At 38.4% G+C, this 18,796-nt stretch overlaps 1 protein-coding gene across 5 annotated transcripts; it reads right to left on the bottom strand.

Moving 5' to 3' along the window:
* Positions 1-160: 160 nt before the first annotated feature.
* LOC147566321 (DEAD/DEAH box RNA helicase family protein) lies at positions 161-15,599 on the bottom strand. 5 transcript variants are annotated; one of them, XM_086652803.1, is made up of 18 exons: positions 15,140-15,599; positions 14,741-14,846; positions 14,572-14,654; positions 14,333-14,468; positions 12,352-13,008; positions 12,125-12,237; positions 11,442-11,676; positions 10,574-10,737; positions 9,359-9,440; positions 8,599-8,688; positions 7,037-7,270; positions 6,552-6,623; positions 2,746-2,895; positions 2,536-2,679; positions 2,091-2,249; positions 1,873-1,956; positions 840-1,412; positions 161-457 (listed from the first exon to the last, which is right to left on the bottom strand). In XM_086652803.1, exons 2-18 carry the CDS (start codon positions 14,777-14,779, stop codon positions 365-367), a joined length of 3,108 nt encoding a protein of 1,035 aa, XP_086508929.1. In that variant the 5' UTR covers positions 14,780-14,846; positions 15,140-15,599; the 3' UTR covers positions 161-364. The 5 variants fall into 5 exon arrangements, with proteins under 5 accessions (XP_086508929.1, XP_086508930.1, XP_086508931.1 ...); XM_086652804.1 differs by having other exon boundaries at positions 14,741-14,837; positions 15,140-15,376; XM_086652805.1 differs by having other exon boundaries at positions 14,949-15,346.
* Positions 15,600-18,796: the final 3,197 nt, after the last annotated feature.

Below are 18,796 nucleotides of genomic sequence, written 5' to 3' on the forward strand. Positions count from 1 at the left end.
TAAGGTACAAGAAAAACCAGGCACTCGGGCCGAAATTTTATGTGGATTGCCGTGATTCGCTGTTCGGATTAAAATCATCGAAATCGCGAATTACGGCGAACCACATAAGATTTCTGCCCAGAGTCTACCTGGTTTTTTTGAGAATGTTAATAAACACCAGTTTTACAGTTCTGGAATATGGAACTGTATCAAATGTCAAATTGTGAGTTACAGAAGTTCTGAAGAAACTAGTGATGCATAACTTACAGTAAGTAGTATTACATACAAAAAGGGAAAGATACCTTTCACGACGCTCAAATTTACATTATTGTACAACTAATACCAGCTTCATCGCGAACTTTTGTAGCCGAATGAGCAACAGAGATCAGTCACCCAGAATACAAAGAGGCTGCCTCATGCTAAGTTCTGATTTCAGCTTCGGGTACTTCTCCAGATCGTGAGAAGTTGTCAAGATCTTCTGCAAGACTCAAACACATGAGATATCATGTCAAAATCAGGTGACGTAAAGTATAGCTCAAGATAAAAGCTGAGCATACATCATATGTTGCATATCTCAACTAAGAAAACAAAGATGATTTGAAGATGAATCTTTGACCTATTTCAACTTGGACTTGGTTCTCGGTCTTGGGTAGTGTTTGATTCTTAGTTATCTGAATATAAGTTGTCTTACTCCAACTTGTTTTGGTCTGGGCACATTAGCCATTTCAGGTTATTTTAGACAATGAGAACTCTTAATTCAAACATATTGTACGTCTGACTCAACTCTTGGCAATGGCGAAGTCAGACGAAACAGAATTGAGCTCAAAGAACGTTCATTGAAAAACTCAAAGTAAACTTACCAGTGCGGCAATATGTGCGTCTTCCAGAATACCTCCATCCACCTCCAATCTTGCTATAGGAAACTCTGGAATATGACCTGATTGCTTTTTACCAAGCAAATCACCAGGACCACGAAGAAGAAGGTCCATATTTGCTAGGTGGAAACCATCAGTTGATTTCTCTAACACCTTCAATCGATTTAGACCACTGGCAGTAGAAGACAAAAATATACATTTAGACTTCCTTGTTCCTCGACCAACTCGTCCTCTTAGTTGGTGCAGTTGTGCAATACCAAACCTCTCGGCATTCATTACAACCATCATAGATGCATCAGGGACATCGACACCAATCTCAATTACTTGAGTTGAAAGAAGTATTTGTGTTTCTCCAGATCTGAAGCGTCTTAGAGCTTCTTCTTTCTCATCGCCTTTCATTCTTCCATGTAACAATCCACATTCATAACCCTCAAATTCTCGAGACACATTTTCAAGATCGGTAGCAGCTGCACGAAGTTGTGGAAGTTGCTCAGATGTTTCTATTATTGGATACACAATATAGACTTTTCCCCCTTCTAGTAATTCATCCCGCATCATCTGTTTCACATATGATCCTCAATTTAGATAAAGAGTATTTCTGAAAATGAAGATCCGTAAAGTTTACGCTCTCAAATACTTATTGAAAAACTATTGATCTTCCTAGAGGTGAACTATAAAGCAAGAAAATGAATCTTGTCAAACTTGACACTTTTAAGTACTCATCTGTAGTCCAAGAGTAAAGAAACAGAAACAACGATAAAAAAATGGAACTTCGGTGACATTGAATTACAACTGTCACAACTGTCTTGGCTAGTAACTAGCCAAGACAAACTATACTTGGTTACACAAGTACGGCCAAATGAAGGACAGTATTTCATTTAGAGATATATAAACTCAATTAACAACTTCGCAGATAAATATTTACAAAAATCTGAAACTCCTGATACTCAAGGAGGTTCAATCTCATCGGTGTAAATAAGAAAATGTGAAGAAAGCAGTAAAAACTAGGAAATATTACCTGATACACTTTCTCGAAGCACACACTGTTTCCTTCAAATGCATAAGTCTTTACTGGTGTCCTTCCAGGAGGTAGATCCGTTATCTATGAGTAAGAAACACAAATCCTGGTTAGCAGTTGCAAAAATGGAAACTAACAAAAAAAGAGCCACAAGTAATTTCAGAAGAGCCTCATTAAACAAAACAGACAACTAAAAGGTTTGGAGGAGCATAACATACTTGTGTGAGAGACATGTCCCCGTATAAAGCCAACGCAAGTGTCCTCGGGATGGGTGTTGCGGACATTGCAAGAATATGAGGAGCCATGTAGCTTTCATCTGTAGGCAAACTATCTGTGCTCCTGAGATTCGTTCTCAAGCTTCCTGAACCCGAATATAACTGCAGTATTCAGAATTTCAATTACCCTCTTATCAATGGGTTTAAAAACTATATATGTAAAAAATAAATAAGAATTTATGTAACCCTAACTAATTTACATGTGGGTATACAAATTTACAATTGAACTCTAAACCAATGAATTCATAGTGTCAAACAGAATCAATCCAATTAACCAAACATCCCATGAATCCTTGATAAACAAATGGTAATCCAAAAATTTACATGTACTAACTGTAAAACAGTCAAACAAATATATAGTCACGGTTTACAATGAAAGGTCTCTCACCTTACTAGTAAATGTTCCTCTCTGGATCACACCAAAGCGATGTTGCTCATCTACTATAGCAACACGCAAAGATGAAAATTCCACTTTGTTGGCAATTAAACTGTGGGTTCCGATGACGAGAGAGATGTCTCCATTTTGAAGACCCTGTTGGCAATAAGAATATTAGGAGAATTTCCAACTTACGAACCACAAAAGCCATATAATACATACCTGACGAATTATTCTTGCTTGTCTTCCAGTGGTTGAACCGGTTAATAGAGCGACTGAAGGTTTAGACTGGTCCTCAACGTTCTCTAGCAATTTCAACAAGTGCTCGTGATGCTGGATTGCTAGTAGTTCAGTTGGAACCATGAAAGCTGCCTACAGATAGACCAAAGTGAATCAGTTGGCTTATTCTCGGTTAATTTAGTCATTCGTAATGTTAAGGATGGATTTACATGGATCTTCTCTGGTGTGTATGGTCCTTGTAAGAAAGAGTTGAGACAGGATTTATGGCTAGACTTAAACGAGGTGGCTTCGAAATGGGACCTTCCATGGTGTGTCGGCGGTGACTTCAATGTGGTTCGTTATATTCATGAGAAAAGGAATGGTGTCAAAATCACTAAGAGTATGAGAGATTTTGAAAATTGGATTTCGAGTCATGGATTACTCGACCTTCCGAAGAACGGAGCAGACTTCACTTGGTCTAGCAACCAGGAAGTCCCTTCTATGAGTCTGTTAGATAGGTTTCTGGTCAGCGCTGTGTGGGAGGAGCAATACCCTATGGTGGAGCAGATAATTCTTCCTAGGCTAGTTTCGGATCACTCCCCTATTCTCCTTAAGTCAGAGCCTAACATACACAAGCCTCCACCTTTTCGCCTCGAAGAGATTTGGATGTTAGAGGAGGACTTCTTGCACAACATCAAAGTATGGTGGAATGAGAGAGTTTTTGCAGGGTCTTTCAGTGAGATTCTATGGAGAAAGCTTCAATTTATAAAGGAAAATCTTAAGGTCTGGTCTAAGGATAAATTTCGCAGAATGAACGAGAGGAAGAAGTGCTTACAACAGAAAATAGTAGATTGGGACAAGGAAGAGGAGGGTACCAATTTGTCCAAGGAGTTCGAAGATCGGAAAGTGGCTAGGTTGGAGCTGAATAAGATTCTCAATCTAGAAGAAATAAGTCTAAGGCAGAAATCCAGGGTCCAGTGGCTCCAGGCAGGGGATAGAAACTCAGCTTACTTCCACAAAATCATTAACTGCAGGGCTAGGTCTAATAAGATCAGCAAGATAGAGCATAAAGGGGTCAGTATTTCTGAAGAGGACAAGATCGAAGCAGCAGCCATTGATCACTTTAGTTCGCTTTATTCGGAAAATAGATATTGGAGGCCGTCCATCGATAATATGCAACTTCCTACTATCAGACCCGACCTCAATAGCTTCTTGGAAGCAGAAGTAAAGGAAGAGGAGGTTAAGAAAGCTATGAAGGATTTAGCCAGTGACAAGGCACCCGGTCCAGATGGGTTTCCTCTGAGTTTCTATATTAGAAGTTGGGAGGTAATCAAAGAAGATTTTATGTTTATGGTTAGAGAATTTTTGTCCACAGCCCTTTTGAACTGGAGGTTAAATCATACTTTTGTAGTACTAATCCCTAAGAAAGACAATACTTCTTCGTTCTCCGACTTCAGACCTATCAGTCTAGTCAATGGGACATATAAGATTATTTCCAAAGTGCTGGCCTCGAGGTTGAAGGTGGTCATGGATGAGATTATTTCACCCTTCCAGGGAGCTTTTGTGGCTGGAAGGCAGATCCTTGATGGGATTTTAATAGCCAATGAGCTTATTGATTCAAGGAGAAAGCAAGGCCGGCAAGGGCTGGTTGTTAAAATCGATCTAGAAAAAGCATACGACAGGGTGTCATGGGACTATCTGTACCAGATTCTAGAGAAAATGGGTTTCGGATACAAATGGAGGTCTTGGATATTCGGGTGTGTGAGTTCGGCTTCCTTCTCTATCCTCGTTAACGGTAGTCCTACAAGACCCTTTCAAAGCTCGAGAGGTATTAGGCAGGGAGATCCGCTCTCTCCCCTTCTCTTCCTCTTGGTTGCTGAATCTCTTAGTTATTGCCTTCGGGTGGCAGAGAGTAAGAGCTGGGTAAAGGGATTCAAAGTGGCAGATCAGGGGACAGGGGTGAACCACCTTCAGTTTGCAGACGATACTTTATTCTTCTTGGACGACTCCACAACCCAGATCACACGACTGAAAGATATTCTGATCTGGTTTGAACTTACATCCGGGCTGAAAGTCAACTACTCCAAGTCAGTGATTCTCCCAGTACTCTCGGATGTGTCTATTTCGGCTTGTATCGATAGTCTTGGGTGCGTGGTTGGAACTCTCCCATCCAACTACTTAGGCCTTCCTTTAGGTAAAGATTATAAGAGTAAGGCTATTTGGGACCCAGTGGTGGAAAAGATCAATCGGAAGCTGTCTACGTGGAAATCTAAAGTGCTGTCCAAAGGTGGGAAGCTCACTCTTATCCGGTCGGTCCTATCAGCTCTCCCCCTTTACTATCTTTCTCTTTTCAGTATGCCCGTTTCGGTTCTTAAAGTTATCGACAGAAAAATGTGCGATTTCCTTTGGCACGACAAAGAGAGCACCAAGAGAATTCATTGGGTCGCTTGGGGCTTCATTTGTGGCGAATTAGAAGATGGTGGGCTGGGGATTAAAAACCTGAAAGCAATGAACGATGCGCTATTATCCAAATGGTTGTGGAGATACGCTATGGAAAAGTCTTCTCTTTGGAGAGGCATTATAGATGAGAAATATGGAAGTAGTAAGGGAGGGTGGAAACAACATCGGATCAAAGTAGCGTATGGTTGTGGAGTTTGGAAAGGGATAGTAGCTAGAGCTAAAAACTTTGATTCTATTACTAAGTGGAAGTTAGGAGATGGAGCTCTTACTAGCTTTTGGGAGGATGTTTGGTGGTGTCAGACTCCCCTAAAGGATAGATTCCCGGACATATACTCCATTTCCTTGTTCAGAGACGGGTCGGTTTTTGATCATTTCAACTGGATCCTCGGTGTGTGGAACGTTAGGCTCCGGAGAAACCTTAACGACTGGGAGGTGGGTGTATTTTCGGACCTCCTTCTGATTTTGGAGAAGTATAAACCAGTTCAAGGTGTTGAAGATATGAAGATATGGTCCAGAAGAGAGGAGGAGGCTTTCTCGGTGAAGAATTGTTACTCTAGAATTCACTTGCAAGCAGATCGCCCAAGCTTTCAGTTCGAATTCAGAGCTTTATGGTCGAAGTTTATACCTCCCAGGGTCAGCTTTGTGGTGTGGGCTGCTGTGTTGGGAAAATTGCCTACCACAGATAATCTTCGGAAGAGAGGGATGATGATTCCCAACAGATGTAGTAGATGTAATCAAAGTGAGGAGTCCATCAGCCACCTATTCATCCACTGTGGGAAAGCGTCTATATTGTGGAATTTCTTTACCGGAGATCGAGAGTTCTCTTGGTGCGCTCCAAGATCCATCGACCTAGTCCTAGAGCAATGGGGCACGGTTCCTATTAAGAAAGAGAAGAGGGAACTTTGGCACCTCGTCCCATACGCTGTGTGCTGGTCTATATGGAAGGCTAGAAACGATGGGATTTTTAAGGACTCGATTAAGAGTATGGAAGTGGAGAAGGAAGACGTCCTAGGAATTCTATTTTCCTGGAGTAGACATATTGGATGGGCTAAACCCTACTCCTATTTTGATTTTGTTTCGAATTGGGGGGGTATAGTTAGCTAATATGCAACGTTAATACTCCCCCGGTCTGTCGTTTTTTTTATCATTCTTTTTTCCTGTTCTTTCCCTTGTATATTTTTTCCTCCATGAATTCAATCAAGTTTCAAAAAAAAAAAAAAATTAATCTGAAGCGTGTCAGAAGGCCTGTTCCGTGAAGAGGGGTATCTCAAGACGACATTCGCATATCGTAAAAGCCTTAATCATCATCTAACAATTCACTACTGCTAACATGTTTGAGCGTAACATACCTGGTAACCAGCACCAACAACCTCCATGCAAGCCAAGAAAGCAACGACAGTTTTACCGCAACCAACATCACCCTGAAATACAGTGAACCTTTTCTAAATTAGGAGCTGCGAATACTGTAAACCATACATTACCTAGTAAGTGAAATAACCCATGACAAGTTTCATGTAAAGGGTTCTTCATAGATTTCTTCTAAGTAATAAGCATAGGGGGATTTATGGCTTCACTAGCTAAGCTAGGGAATCAAACGTCAAAGCTCTCCACAGGATCACCTAAGTGAGCAGATAGGCCAGTACTAATTCTTTAGAGATGGTGGTAATATTGGTGATCCTTAACATCATTTATAGTTGACAGCCAGCCATTTATGTAGCAGTTTTCACCAAAATTGAAAAAGTCAGAAGTACAGAAAACATCTCCATATAATCATAACTCATAAGAGCTATTCAGCAGACATAAAACACTAGAAAATAGTAGTTAGCTATCCAACCTGTAAAAGTCTGTTCATAGGAACTGGCTGCTTTAGATCCCTGATAATATCTGAAACTGCGTTTAGCTGACTAGGAGTAAGCTTGTACGGAAGAGCCTCTAGGAACTTCTGAGTAAGAGTAGACCATTCTTCAATGACAACAGCATTAGGTTCTCGTTTTCTGTAGTTATCCAACAAACCCTCCCTCTCTATCCATGTTCCAAGTGGTTGGAGCATTTGAAAAAGTCGACCAAGCTGCACTTTAGTCATGGTCAGAAGAAGACCTTTTAGTCGTGATGTAAATTCATAAAGGATGTTACTCAACCACATATCTCAGAACCATTCTTAATCCAAGGTCTATTACTTCATAAAGATATTTATAGGATCATAAATATCTCACTTCCATGAAATTAGTCAATCCACGGAACCAGCTATTTATATGCAATTACTGATTTCATCATCAATATTAGCGTTAATGTGAAATTCAATGTTGTTAAATATTTATGTACGCAGTCAAAGAGTTCCAGACCCGCAAACTGATCTCACTCGTACTGAGGTCCTTTCTTTAGATATGTCAAAGATTCTCTCTTACAAAATTACAAAAGGGATTTGCTGTTGTACGGGGTGCCGTATACGCTTAGGCTTAGCAACGAAGAAAATAGGAGAGAATAGGAAATGAGAAAAGGATAAGTTGTGGACTTAAGTCTTTTAAATTTCTCCCTTAATATTTTTCTTTTGATACGGCGAATGAAGTGATACTATTAATGAAAGTAAAAGTTACGAAGACAAGAAAAAGCTAAAAATGAAAACAGCAAGCAACCGAAGTTTCTAAACGACCCAAAAACTTTACACAGTTATAAGATCCACAAAAGATGAGTATTTGGCAAAAGCATTAGCTCTTGCGCAAATAAAAAATAGAAGCATCTCAACTGAAAAAATCAAATTCTGAAGATTTGAATTCCAAATAGAGATTGCAAGTATGTCAATGGAAAAATACATCTTCCCAGTGAAAGGTGTACCATAACCAAGCACAAGTAAGAAAAGTTTAAGGAAGCAAGAGTGAGAGGACAATGATGTAAAAGATGCTTACTAAGAAAGAGCATGTAAAAGATGCTTACTATAAGAAAGAGCACAAGAGTCGAGAACACTTGTGAAATAGAAAAGAATAATTTGGGGAGCTGGTTTTTGGGAAAGAACGCTAGATTAAGTATATATTAGATCAACACTTCAAAGAGATAGGTTTTTAAGACCTTTAATTTGACAGTTGAGGATTGTTTGAAAAACACTTGATAGTTGTGACTGTTAGGGCTCTAGATAAAGGTCAAAGGAAAAATAATATTTTAATGCTATTACATGCTTCCCAGTTTCCATCTTTAAATACCCATTTGGTTCACTGTTTGGTATCTAGCAAGTACTAGGCATAGCAGAATAAGCATTTGGAATCCATGCTTAAGGGTTGGACAAAAAGAGCAAAACATTTGTCACTTTTTTTTTTTTTGAAACTTTGAATGAATATTTTAGAAAAAGAGACACTAAACCCTAAACATTTGTCACTTCAAACTAAATTGCATTTTGAAATGCACCTGAAGGTAGAAAAACTCATCAAATATAAGTCTCTTGCGAGCCAAGTCAGCTTCATTTGAGTCCGTTGGACTGTGGATTCCCATATATGCCTGCAACAAGAAGAGACCAAATGATATCAATATTGAGGTTAATGCTCATTATATTTCTGTAGCATTGTTGAGGTTAATTGGCCCCATCTCATAAATAATGTTTGCGAAGCTGCACGACCTAGTAAACTGACACAAACCCTACTGCAATCTATCTTCTAACGCATATTTCAAACAGCAGTTATAAGGCAGGGTCAAAATCTTTCCAGGTCTTTCTTACGAGTTATAACCAAAATACAAGTTTAAATATCTAACTAAGTAGAAGCCTGATCAACTGTAACCAGATACTATAATAATCTTCTTTTTTCAACAAAATGAGGATGAATAATAGTGAAGGAAAAGAATGAGAAACTACAAACACTAGCCAAAAAAGCTAGGATGCAGACAAAGAAAACTACGGGGTCAAAAGGCTTGAAAAAGAAAATTAGAAAGTGGAAAATCGTTGATTCTTTTTTCATAAAAAATGGTTAAGACACTACGGCCTAATCCTTGTATCCATTGATCAGACATTTTGGAAACTATTTCCCTAATTCTTTTGAACCTATTTAATCTGCCACAAAATCATTGAAGTGTAGACACCAGGGAGTTGTACTAAACTAAATCATCAACATAGCTTAAAATGGAGAGCATAACCAAGAAAACATAATTAAAAAAAATGACTAATATAACTTACATGATGAAGAGTTAATAAGTTGAACTCGTCACAGATACCTTTAGGAAGAGGATCAATATTAGTTGTCAACGTTTGCAACGCTCTGGATGATCAATCACAAATAATTTAAAAAAATTAGGAAGCTAAAATAGATAGCTAATGGTTAAAAAATAGAAATTCAAGGAACCATTAAACCGTCTCTTTTGTAACTTTTACTTTCAGTTAATATTAAATTCAAACTTTTCAAAAAATTAAACTGTCTCTTAGACAATCACTAGGCGATGACATTTTTATACCAATGGAGCAAAAAAAGCGACATAAATAAAAAAAATACTAATAATTTAATATGTAAAAGTGAACGTGCATAAATAAAAAATACTCAAAGTAAGAAAACATCAAGTGTTGCGAAAATTGCCTCCTAATTTAGAGTGAACTCTTAGCTTTTAAGCCTTCAAGAAAAAACAAGGTTATTTCTGTTTTCTACTGGATCTAAGCCTGGGTATAAATTTTATTGATGTGTAGGTTACTTGTATAGTATGAGTGTTTGTATCCATTTTTTTTAATAATTTGATTGAATAAAAAGGGAAAAAGCTATACAAAATTTGTTTCCATTTTCCTCTGATCCTCTCTAGTAAAACAGATTTTAACACGAATCTTCTTTCCTAAATCAGACTTAACTTTTGAGTTTGAAAACACCTAGTGGAAGAAACACTAGTTTAAGATCTAACTCAATTGGAGAGATAAGAACATGAAAAACAACTAGTTTACACATACATCTTTTTAGTTTCAGATATTAGATAGATTATTAAACAAGTACAACCTAAGTCAGAAGGTTTTCAATATGATACATGTCAAGATGTGGTCAAAGGGATACCATCCGTCATTGCATATATTCTTTGAAAAATCAAGCTAATAAGACCCTGTGATGATGTGCACAAACAGCACTAAAGGATCCTTAAAGTAATAAACTTCGCAAAACCTTTTACTCTCTTGTTAACACTATATGAAATCAATGAGTACATCTTACAAGAACATTAAAGAGTTCATTGCTCTTCTATTTTCACTACTTGTCTTACACAAACACATCAAGTGTTTTAGCCTCTCGCTGAAAATTATGATTGTTTGAAGGAATCCATGCAAAAACTTAAAGCACACCAGATTTCTGAACAGACGTAACTACCATAGTATAGGTATTCAATAATTGTACCACACAAGGATTACTAGGACTAATTTTACCTTGAAATAACTTCCCTAAGAAAATTTGGATTGCAGCCTCCTTTTGATGGATATAGAGGATACGGCTTCCCTTCTCCATGGATATGTGATTCTTTCTCATCTTCAATGATGTCAATGTTATATTCACCCATTTCATAGTGATCTTGCTTAGACATTCTCTTGACCTAGATTACATTATAAAGCAAAGAGGTCCAATCACAGAATTAGGGGTAGCTGGTGGTAACATCCTTAAAATGATTAGTGTGTCATATAAGCTAAGTAAGTTATTTGTAGCAAAGTAAAATCTTGTAACACCCAAAAGAGAATAAAAAGACCTACTGAGACCTGACTGACCATGTCCTAGTAAGAAAGACCAGTCAATGGTACAGAGTATAGAGCATAAAGAGTATATAGAAAGGGAGGAAATCGAAAACCGTCTAACTAGCGAGTAAATGACAACTATGATCTATGAATCGACACTTCATCCCTAGCAGCTAGAACTGGGACAACCAAGTACAGTTGGTTCGTTGGGATCTGCTGACCCACCCGAGTAACTTGTGGATCCAATTGGGCAGCGGGTGGCCCGAGTGAGCCCATGTCGACCCCCAAATCAGTTCTTATATATGAAACTTTGATTGTAGGAGTTTAAGTTGAAGTATAAATAAGATATTGTCGCCTATGTATAACAATATACATGTATACACATAAGACTAGGCAAAGATTTGGCTGAAAATTTGCAAATTTACTAGCTTGGGTTGTTGGGTTTGGGGATCGGCTCATGTCCGTTCCCGCTCCAATGCCACCCGAACTGCTTAGACAAACTCACTTACTATATAACGCCAAACAATTCAAAGAACAAGTTAGAGATACAAGCAGAGGAAAGACTTACCTTACCACTTACACAAACAAAGTCTCCTTCATTGTGCTTCGCCTCAAGACTTCTAAGGAAATATTGATTTGTAAATCGAGTACCACGAAAGAACTTTTTCAAATGCAAATAGATCGTCTTTTTTGCCATATTATCTTGATCAATTGATCTGATTTCAGAAGTTATTTCATCGCTCACAACCTCACAACCCACAACAACTTCTAGAAATGAGAAAGATGAAGTAGCTCTAACTCCCCTGCATAAACAACACCTTAGATAACCAAGAAACATGAGAGTAACACTATACAGGAAAAAAAATATAACATACACGAGAATCAAAAGTCCATAAATTTTTTTATGCGTGCGCATCCTTGAGACCACCCTTGAGAAAAATCTTGTCTATGTTTGACATATCGTGCGCATCCTTAAGAAAAATCTTTGTAAAAGGACTAGTGAGTAGTGACTCCTGACTCGTACTTTTGTTGTTTGATCGATCCACCCTACTCGTCCACACATAATCACATATACAGAGAACTCAAAACATTGAAACGATAACCTCCAGTTTTATATGTCCAAGACTCGTTTAACCAAGATACTAGCACAGCTTTAATCAAAACTCATCTAGTCTAGTCTTATGTGTTCATATCTTCAGTTTAGATGTGAATTCACTAAGAAACAATTAAAAAGTGAGAATTTTACACTACCTCGATGATAAGACTTTCCCAATAGATATCAAATACTGTCCCTCGCCAACTTCACCCTGTATATTTTGAAGATCTGCATATGTACGGGGAAAGTGATGAAGCAATTTTCGCATCTGTAACAGAACAAAAATAATGAGATTAGGATTCTCAGTTTTTCGATCTATGATAACAAGACTCTTTGCCATGATCACAATATAATCTTTTGCATAATGTTACTGTCATCCCACCGTGTGAAAGCCATATTTTTCAAGCTGACGATAATGCCTGCTTGTTAATCCTGGTATATTGCTGAGCGGTCGGTCAAGAATAAACTCGACTGCTTCTCCATTTTCCTCTAATTCAGAGATGAAATTAACAAGGGACTCCTTTGCAGTAGCTTTAAGAACTGGTTTCCCTTTAGTCTCCATGATTGGCAGAGTAGATGGGGAAATCTCCACTGATGTTTCATTTTTTTGTGGTTCAAGGACCAAATCAGTATGAGACTCCATTGCACTAGCTTTAGGAACTGGTTTTCCTTCAGAAGGCAACACATCGTGATATCCTTCCTCAAATGAGTAAAACGATTTGTCATCTGAAGCGGGAGGATCCAATGAAGGCCACGTTTCATTCAGTCTTGGTAGCTCAAGAAATTTCCCATCAACAGAATTTGAAACACTACTGCTACTTTGAGACAGTATGATGTTTCTCCCTTTACGTGGACATTGAGTCTCTTCATACAATTTAATAGGCGAAGAACTACCAAGAATAATAGATGCAAATCTTCTATGCTCCAGTGAGAAATCAAAGTCATCCATCACTTCTTTCAAGTCTGCATCTGACTCTCCATGGACTTTTTCATTTTCAAGCAAATCTTTTACACTGCTGTAACCCATTAAAACTGAAACCTAGAAGGACAAAAACATACAACTGCATGAGATTGAGATATAGAGGAGACAACAAGAATACTGAATCCTTATGAAAACAAAACCTATAACATGGGCCTCTTAGAAAGGAAATAAGACCTCGCTGAATTGTGTTATAAAATGATATGATTATACATAAATATATATATCACACACACACACACACACACACACACACACACACATATATTAGTCATAAAATATATTGGATTCTATCATTTCCTATAGCCATTATATAGGAGAGACTTAACTAATCAATTACGAAAGCAACAGGATAAAAAATAGAAAGTACAGTATGCAAGGTCAAGAAACTGTTGACTGCACATACTGATCATTTGGGAAACTGAGATGTGACCCCTGTGAGACCAAGAAGAGACAAAAAAATAGAAATACTAAGTATCTCACTTAACCACTTCAAACATTTCCGATACTTAAGACTTCTCGGCCGGAATCACTACCAACATTTCAAGTCACATCCAAGCGGGTTAGACATCCATGTGTATATGTTTGTCTTAAGCAATTATACAAGTATCAGGATCTCAATGAGAATTTTAGCAAGAAACCGAGAATGGGGATTCGCATGCCAGCGTACAGTCGTACATTTCATAGTATCTCTACAATATTACAAAGTATATTTACAAAGTAAACCATGAGATGCCACAGAAGGATTTGGTTAAAGAGATTAGTGCTTAGAAAAGGAACAACAAAATCATAAAGGAAATGTTTGATAGTTACATTGCCAAACCTTTTTCTTTTGCCCTGGGTAGTATGGCTTAGATAAAGACGAAAGCTCTTAATGGTCGCATGGAGACATTATGCTACTCAGAACTAGTCGTGTTATTCCGGTGGATTTATAAGGGGAATCCTTGGACAATCAATAGCAGGTTAGGATGTGGCAATAAAGAAGAAGAAAAACTAAGTGGCACACTATACAGGCTGACTGCAGAGTGCATACACATTAGATGAGGAAAGAACAGATGTTTCTTCTCGCACTCTGCGTAAGTGGAACCTAAATAAGTAATAATAAATAAAGGGGCTTTTCCATGTATACCCCTAGTTGTTCGAGTAGTTATTTTGGTGTCCCTAATGTTTCAATATAAGAACATCTCAATGTTTTTAACACTTGGTAATATGTTTTGGAATACTGTATAATGTCAATAACCCATAAAAGAAGAAAACATGTATCTGATATGATTACGAGAGCGAGAAGGGGAGACACACAGTTTTCATGAAGCTAAAAATATGTAATAACTAATAAGTAGGATTCACAGGAACTAGCGGTAGGTCCAACGTAAGAAATATGTACCTTATTAAGTAACTTCGACCGGTCTGAGATGCTTGCCGTTCCATAACCGTTCACTTCCTCCAACAACTTACGAGCGACTTCATTATTTGATCGAGAACACAACTTTGATAGTTTCAAGCGAATAAAATTGCTAAACCTAAGGCAAGCAATTGATTGGGAAAGGTAAAGAGGTAAAGCATGTTTCAGTCTAATACATTGACATAAAGCAAGAAAATCAATGAAGCCGCTAAGTTTTTTACCTCATATTTCTACCAACAGCATTACGATATCCTCTCTCAGCTTCAAAGAATATTGCACTTTTCAAGTTCTTTTCATTGAAACACTGACAAAGAAACACCAGAGGCACATAAAACGAAAATAATGTAAGTGATAAGCAAACAATTAAAAGATGAAGATTGGTTGGTGTACCGCGCTACAAGATAGCACAATCGAGGTTTTCAATGCCATGTAAAAGCATGTATCTCAAACGCACCGCATAGACAGCACATGAGTATGCACCAAAAACCTGTACAATCTACAGGTTCCCCGGATTAGTTGATTAAGGTCATAAATGCTATAGTCAGGAATTCTGACAAACAGGTAGTGTATTTGAAATTGATGATGTTTAATATCTAACCTATAAATTAGTCGTGAATGGAACAAAATCATTAATAATTACGACTTGAACATGAATGAAAAGAAGAGTGGATGAAGAAGAAGAAGGGGATTAGAAAGAAAAATGAAAACAAGAAGATATTAAAATAAAATGTAGATGAAAAACAGTCGATAAGAACAGTTAAAGAGACGGTGAAAAAGACCTAATATTACCTGAAAGCTGTAAATGAAGAAGAATGAATGGAAGTTCGAAACCCTAGCTGTAAGAAATTCAGCGTGTTTTAACCGATGAAATATGGTTAGAAATTGGTTGATCGAGAATCTGGACAGACTCGTCGCATTCGAATCGAGGGGATCGGATAGGAAGTGAAGAAAAAAGGCCTAATCTTTGGGGGGAAACAACAAAATTTGCAACCATACACAATCTTGGGTGGGAAAAAAAATGATTTTATTTTTCTCCCATAGAAGGGTGAGTAGCGGTTGTCGACCATTTAGAGTTAGGCCGAAACCAAACCAATCAATTGCGGTTTGGCTAAGTCATCAGTCGAAGCCAAACCGATCAAATTGTCCTGGTCTCATTCGACCTATTTCAGTTTGACTCGATTGAGTTTGGTTGGTCAGTCTGATCGAATTCAATTAACCAAATCAAATATGAGAAAAAATTACTTGATATAAACTCTCCTTGTTATCGCCTTTGGTCTGTGTCTCATTTCTCAACTCCCTCTTTGTCACTCACTTTAGTCTTTGGTTGTCGTTTAGATCTAACTTTTTATTATAACTCTGTCACATTTTCACTTCCACCATTTTTCGCAATTTATTTGCGATCATTTGTTGGCTTAGTTCGGTTTTTATACACATAATTTGACAGCGGTGGCAATTACCAGGTGTCCGACCCGTTTCTTTTATTTAAGATTCGAGTGGGCACGCCCATCTTCAATGTCAGAGGATGCTAGATAATAGTTTAATCTTCCATTTAACTTAGCATGCTACTATGATCAGATTTACAAGCCACAGAATCAATCTCAACCAAAATGAAAATCTCCCCATTGTGTTGAGAACATTACCTGAAGGTGGTCAAAGAAAACTGAGTTCAACGAGTGGACGTGCCTACCAACGAGTGGAGACTGAGCGGGTTTGATAAGCTAGTGAAGAATGTATCTGGCTTGAGTGAAGCAATAAACCCACTTCTTTGGTGGGCAGAAAAGCAGATGTGAAGTTGAGCTCAAGATACCCTAGAAAGTAGGGTATGTTTTGTATTTATAGAGGGAAACTCAAAATGTTAATTACAAAGCTATCCTTGTGAAAAATGTAAATTACAAATATACATCAATACATTAACACCCCCCCTCAAGCCGAACGCCCAGGAACTAGAGAGAGCTTGTATGTAAGTTCATGAAACCTTGAGGTTGAGAGTCCTTTGGTAAAAATGTCGGCCAGTTGGCCAGAGCCCGGAATAAATTGAACTTTAAGAAGACCCTTCTTCACTTGTTCTCTAACAAAGTGAAAGTCTATGGCAGCATGTTTCGTTTTCGAATGAAGAATTGGATTGACCGTAAGGTACGTGGTGCTAATGTTGTCACAATAGACAACCGGAGGTGTGATTATAGGAAAACCCAACTCATGGAGTAAGTTCTTGACCCAAGTAAGTTCAGCTGTAGCATGGGCCACGGCCTTGTATTCTGCCTCCGTGGAAGAGCGGGCCACAGTTGGTTGGGTTTTGGAGGCCCAAGCGATCAGATTAGGGCCCATAAAAATTGCAAATCCACTTGTCGAACGACGGTCATCCGGGGACCCTGCCCAGTCAGCATCTGAAAAACCAATAAGTGGGAGACATTTGGCTCGTCGGAAAACCAGACCAATAGTAAGAGAACCACTCAGATAACGTAAAATCCGTTTAGCTGCTATCAAATGGGTTGTCGTCGGAGAACCCATGAATTTTGAAACTTGATTCACGGCATAAGAGATGTCAGGTCTAGTGAGGGTGAGATATTGAAGGGCCCCCACTAAACTTCTAAATAACTTAGGATCTGTAAGAATCTTACCATCAAACTTCGACATTTTTGAACCAGAACACACCGGAGTTGTTACTGGTTTTGAACTTTCCATGCCAAAACGAGAGAGAATATCTTTAATATACTTTGATTGTGTTAAAACTAGATCATCAGAAGATATACTTGCCTCCATTCCTAAAAAATAACTGAGATCCCCCAAATCCGACATATCAAATTGAAGTTTTAGATTTTTAATCAAGTCAGCCAAGAAATTTAAGGAAGAACCAGTGACCAAGATATCGTCTACATATAGTAATAAGATGGTTAAATCCGAGCCTACTCGATGATAAAACATAGACGGATCGGAAACAGATTGATTGAATCCCATTTTCAATAGACAACTACTAAACCGAAAATGCCATGCCCTAGGGGCTTGCTTGAGACCGTATAAAGCCTTGTTCAATTTACAGACATGTGTTGGTCGAGATGGATCTTCAAAACCCTTGGGTTGAGTCATGAAAACAGACTCTTGAAGATCACCATGCAGAAAAGCATTTTTGACATCTAATTGTCGTAAATTCCAATTACCTGTAACTGCAAGAGATAGAACAGATCGAATTGTTGCTGGACGAACCACCGGACTATAAGTCTCTTCGTAATCTAAGCCGTACTGTTGAGAATAACCTCGGGCGACTAATTTTGCTTTAAATCTTTGAACCGAACCATCTGCTTTTTGTTTTACTTTGTAAATCCATTTACAATCAATGATGTTGGAATCAGGTGGAGGACGAACCAATGACCAGGTATTATTTTTGTGTAGAGCCGAGATCTCTTCTTCCATTGCCTTTCTCCAATGAGGAATTTTCGAAGCCTGTAAAAACGATTGAGGTTCATCTAGAATAGAAACAGAACATGTGTTGAGTATAACCTTGGGCTTTCTTGTGCCATCTCGATTTCTAGTTATCATTGGGTGAGTAGAAGGTTTTGATTTTGAAATAGATGGAGGAGGTTCTGAATTCGCTAGGGTTGAAGGAATGGAAGACGAAGATGAAATATTTGGTAAAGTAGTGGGTGGGGTGTTACGTGTAGAAGAGGACGGTGATGGCGTGTCTACTGCATGAGAAGGATGGGGACCACCCGGTTGGGTTGACTGAGTATTAGGTTCTAACGACAAGGAGGGGACAGATGGCATTACATGAGAGGATATATTTTGAAAAATGGGAAGGCGTAAAGGGACATGTGGATCAGAGGAGACAGGAGTTTCAGAATTAATGGGAACAGCGGCTGCAGCGTTAGTGGACTGATTTTGAGGAGGTGGGACAGGTGTATGGTCAGAGATAGAATGTGGGAAAATAGGAACCGTCCATTGAAGAGTTGTAACAGGGAAATTAGGGTTTAGAACATTGGACGAAGAAGACGAAGTGGGAACAGAGAAGGGGAAAACTTCTTCGTCAAATAGGACATGGCGAGAAAGATAGACCCTGGAAGTAGCTATACCGAGGCATTTGTATCCTTTATGATGCGGGCTATACCCTAGAAACACACAGGGTTTAGTTTTAACATCCAATTTCGAAGATCGATAGGGACTCAATAAAGGAAAGCATTGGCATCCAAAAGTCCGTAAGTCATTATATGAGGGTTTTTGATGAAGAAGTTTCTCAAAAGGGGATAGACCTTGAAGGACAGGGGTTGGCAAACGATTCAATGTGTAAATTGCAGTCTGAAATGCCTCTGTCCAGAATTTGAGAGGAACAGAGGCATGATGAATAAGGCATAAAGCCGTTTCAACTAAGTGTCGTATCTTGCGCTCAGCTACTCCATTTTGTTGAGGAGTATGAGGGCAAGATCGACGATGTTGGATACCATTTTGAATCAAAAA

This window comes from Eschscholzia californica, unplaced genomic scaffold (genome assembly GCF_041429995.1).
Source record: "Eschscholzia californica isolate CP2 unplaced genomic scaffold, dmEscCali1.0.p SCAF_1, whole genome shotgun sequence".
Lineage (NCBI taxonomy): Eukaryota > Viridiplantae > Streptophyta > Magnoliopsida > Ranunculales > Papaveraceae > Eschscholzia > Eschscholzia californica.